General features: G+C 55.6%; 1 protein-coding gene across 1 annotated transcript; it reads right to left on the reverse strand.

Annotated features, from left to right (window-relative positions):
• Positions 1-2,132: 2,132 nt before the first annotated feature.
• On the reverse strand, positions 2,133-4,514 carry SMIM32 (small integral membrane protein 32). Its single transcript, XM_027776425.1, has one exon. It carries the CDS (start codon positions 3,967-3,969, stop codon positions 3,658-3,660), a length of 312 nt encoding a protein of 103 aa, XP_027632226.1. The 5' UTR covers positions 3,970-4,514; the 3' UTR covers positions 2,133-3,657.
• Between the last annotated feature and the right edge of the window lie 22 nt (positions 4,515-4,536).

Raw genomic sequence — 4,536 nt, forward strand, 5'->3', positions numbered from 1 at the left:
ACCATGTAGCGAACATAAGCCAAATGCTTGCCCTACAATGCCTCACTCAGTGTTGAAAATCCTATGAAGCCGTCCTGCTGTTATCTCCATTTACAGATGAGAAAACTGAGTCTGTCAGAAATTGAGGAATGTGATCAAGGCACAAGAGTGGATGATGAAGGCCAGGCCACCCGGCTCCAGGACTCGGGCTCTTGGTCTCCGCTGTGCAGCCTCTCCCTGCTGCCTGGCTCTACAGCCACCTTCCCACCCCAGTCTCTTCCTTCCTACCCCTCTCCCCATCAAAATGCCTTTCCCTCAACCCTCTCCTGCTCCCAGTGGCTGGTTAGGCGGAGGAGCCCATATGCCTGTGAAAGGGGCTCTCTTTCTGTATCGAGCTTGCAGTACCCAGCTCTCCAAAGGCAGTTTCAAGGAGTCTTGAGATCCGTGGGATAGCAAAGGGCAGCAGGATGTGTATGCAGGTGCAGATCTGCCTCCCCGATACCTGCCCCAGCTTGGGTTGCCGTAACAAAATACCACAGGCCGGATATCTTACACACACAAGTTTATTTTCTCACAGTTCTGGAAGCTAGAAGACCATGATCAGAATTCTGGCTGATTGGGTTTCTGGTGAGGCCCCTCATAATGGTTTGTAGATGACCACCTTCTCACCATGTCCTCACATGGTATTTTCCAAGGGCATGTACATGGAGAGCAAGAGAGAGAAAACGGGTGTGCAAGCTCTCCGGGGTCTCATAAAAACACTAATCTTGCTGATTACTTTCTTACCCCCAGAGAGGGCCATTCTGGGGTTAGGGCTTCAACATGGGAATTTTAGGAGGATACATGCATTCATTCTCTAACACCATCTAAATGTGCAGGTGCCACATGGAAGGGCACTTGCTTTGCACATCAGTAGAGGACAGACATGACCTTGGCCCTGCTGCCCAGGGGAGAGTCTGGGGCTGGGTCCCACATGAGAAAGAACCGTTAGTACCATGCTGTCCTAGGAAGGGAACAAAGGTACTCAAGTTGGCATTGATGGCAAATAGTGCTCTTGCTGACCTGACCTTTCTAGGTTTCGGCTTTGTGCCGGCACGCTTACCCTGGAGTTTATTTCAGAAGTATCTTACTCATTTGAAGTGGCCAAACCTTTGGTGGAGGTGGCTGAGGCCACTGCAGCCCTGTAGAGACATCAGAGAGATGCTCTCCAAGTTATGTCCCTCTTTGCACATTTTTTGGCGTTAACCAACCTTGATGTCCTGTGCAAATATTTTACTAAGGTATCCCCAGAGCCTCCCAGATCATCCTGGCCAAGAACTACAGGTGACTTCTAAGCCAGTCATCCACTCATGTTCTTCCCTGAAGGGACCAGCCCTTGCATTCGTTTGTGGTCACAGAAGACAGCAGGCCCTAGTTGTGGGTCACATCCTGTGTGTGGGTCACCTCTTCTGTCAGCAGGTTGCCTCAAGCTCAGTTACAGTCACCACAGACTTTTCTATCTCATTGTGCAAGCCTTGTGCTCGCATGTTTCATTGGTTATACTATTTAGTGTCCAATCATCCTGTAGGCCCCGGTGATAAAATGCCCATTTCACAGGTGAGGAAACAGGCCCAGATAGGTTAAGGAATTTGCATAAAATCACACAGCTAGTGAAGGGTGGAGTTAGGATGTAAAGTCAGGTGATTGGACTCCAGAGCATGTACTCTGACCACTCTGCAAATTATCTTCAGATCTGGCACTGGGATGTGTGGTGGAATATGCTGCTTCTCCCATAGTCTCCTGTCCCTCAGCCTGGGCCAGGGCTACAGGGGGCCCCTCATGAGCAGTATGTGCTTTCAGCATGCTGGCCTGGAGCTTTCATGTGTGTCCCTTTGTTCCCTTCTAGTTCTCTCTGCACTAAGGTTTATGCAGAGTCGCTGGGTTACCCTTACTATAAACTGGGGAGGTTGGCTTTGGCTACATTTCCAAAGACAAGGCTAAAATGCTCTGCAAGGTGATCGTAGAACTGGCACCTTTAGGGTCTGACTGGTGTTAGTTCTGGAAGGCATGGCTAATTCAACCCAGGGGGGGTTTTTTTTTTTTTTTTTTTTTTTTTTTTTTTTTTTTTTTTTTCTTTCTCATCTCCACTGCTTCCTCTGACAGGAGCTAAGAGGGAATCTGAGCAGAGAAATGGTGGGGAGCCCTGAGCAGCCTTTCTCCCGGCCACAGCTTGGCCTCAGAAACCGGTCTCTTGTCCCTTCCTTACAGATGCTGCAGAATTGAATGCATTTGTTTAGGGGCAAGAGTCCTTCACTGTCTTCAGAGCCTAAAAACTGGAGTGACACCCCCCCCACACACCACCTGATACAGAATGATTTGATTAGACAATCTGTAGAGTTCTTACTTAGTCACCTGCTATGAACGCTAGTGCCCTATTGAGCCAGGTGACTCCAGAAACTATTTTAAACCTCCATAAAAAAAAGATTTCCTGTAATTAGGTTAACTTTGAAAATGGTCAAGGTTATCATGAACCTTTCTATTCCCTTTTATGTTCTTTGACATCATTTTTCTGGCTGGGCTTATTTATCCGTTTCTTCCCTGAAGGGTTTTCCAGGGATAGCCCCTGTCTACATTGGCATGGGCGGAGCAGCCGCCCCCACCGCTCACCTTCAGGCTTTTCCTTGACCAGGTAGTTTTAGTCTCGGGTTGACTCCCAGAGCAAAAGGGAGGCCAGGTGGAAGGAACTGCCCTGCAGAGGGTCCCGGTGGAGTCTAAGGGAATTTATTCAGCAAGTCGGGGCACAATTTTCACTGGAGGCTTCCCTGAAAAAACTAACAGAGCAAGTAACTGACCCTGGGAAAAACGGGAGAGGAGGAAGTGTCATCAAACTGACCCGGGCCTGGCGTGTGGGAGGCAGTCCGCGCGTGGCTCTCATCCTGCCCTGGATCCACTTGCCCTTACCCCTTTTCCAGAGCGGCGCAACCAATGACCAGAGCGTTCTCGGCGCTGGATCTCATTCGGTGAGATTTTATTGTAGAAACGCGGCCTCTGGAGATGCGAGACTCCGATGCCCTACGGCAAGGTGCAGGTGGAACCCTGCTCTTCTCCACCCGCACCCCCGCCCATGCCTGCAGAGGGAACAGGGTCCTTGCACCCAGGCGGTACTCCTGGAAACCTCAAACCCCATTATTTCCTCAGGGAGATGCGGACCCCGAAGGACACCATTCCAAAGTCCTGAGTTCACGCTCAGATGTTAGGGAGTCCTCGGTGGCAAGAAACAAGAGGGTCGTCGGTAGCAGCTGCGGGGGAGACGGAGTTAGGGAGTCCAGACAGGCAGCTCCCTGCTAGCTCTCGCGGTGTCTTCCCCTCCCGCGTACAAAGTAGGAAGTCACAGACGGCCAGGAAGGAAGGATCTTGCGCCCAGCGCTGTCTTCTGGCAAGGTGCGGGACTGGCCACCGACCAGCGCCAGACAGACTCGGTCAGATTAGAGCCTTGGTCTTGGCAGGTACTGGGATCGGGACCCTGCAGCCTTCTAATGCCTTGGCGCCCTGGTATACCGCGTTGCCGCTCTAGGTTGGGAAAGAGCTTGGCGTCAGGGCTCTGTGTACCCAGGGGCCCCTGCCCTGCCTGGCTCGGACCGGATACTCTTGGCGAGGCCAGGCCAAGGCTCCCAGCAGCTGGGCTCACTCGATCCGCCGCTACACGGGCCGCGTCTTCCAGGGCGCACGGGCGTCGCGCAGCGAGCGGTCGTGGGGCAGCGCGGCGAAGGCCGAGTGGCGCAGCTGGCATCCGATGAAGAGCACAACGAGCGCCACGGAGAGCAGCAGCAGGAAGAACAGCAGCAAGTAGGTGGGCAGGTCAGGCTTTGTGGCCGCGCCGTCCCGCATTCCGCGCGCCGTGGCCAGCTCCAGGGGCAAAGCGCCCTCTGCCTTGACTGTGGCTCCCGGGGCCAGCGCGCCGCCTACCGCCGCCTCGGGGCCGCCCGTGGCGTTGAACACGTCGCCGTACATGGCCCGCGGGTCCCGCCGACCCCGGCCGGACCTCACTTCGCCTCGCGAAGACCCGCGCCACACCGCGCCTCCATTGGCGCGCCCCTCCGGTCCTGCTGCGCGCAACTGACCAAGAGCCGGTGTCTTCGGGTCAACCCGGGCCGCAGAGACTCCGGACGAGGCCGCTCACTCGCCTCCGCGCTCAGCTGCCTTCCCAGCCGCGCGGCCGGCCCCAGCGCTCCGAGCTGGACAGCTCCGTGGCCGCGCCCCTAGGGCTTTCTCTGATTTTGGCGGTCGCCACCAGGACAGAGGGCCCAAGTCAATGACTGGTTTCGCGGTTTTACCGCCGCCCTCTCAGCTCGGACCCCCCAGCTCCGGTGGGCTCCGGGGGGCTCCGGGGTGCTCCGGGATGCACAGCGGCAGGAGGTGTCCGGGGCGGCTGGAGCTTTCGAAGGCCCTGCTCCGCGTCCGGACGCAGAGTGCACGGAAGGCGGGTGGCCGGGGAGTCCTCCACGTTCTCCCGCGCTGCCGCCGCCGCGTCTCGGAACAGCCTTGCAGCCCTGGGGTCCTGTCGAGTCGCCGGTGAGC

The sequence above is a fragment of the Tupaia chinensis genome, unplaced genomic scaffold (assembly GCF_000334495.1).
Source record: "Tupaia chinensis unplaced genomic scaffold, TupChi_1.0 Scaffold000672_1, whole genome shotgun sequence".
NCBI classification, from domain to species: domain Eukaryota; kingdom Metazoa; phylum Chordata; class Mammalia; order Scandentia; family Tupaiidae; genus Tupaia; species Tupaia belangeri.

Coding starts and splice junctions, on each gene's coding strand:
- SMIM32 (XM_027776425.1), bottom strand. CDS start 3,969: ATGTACGGCGACGTGTTCAACGCCACGGGCGGCCCCGAGGCGGCGGTA.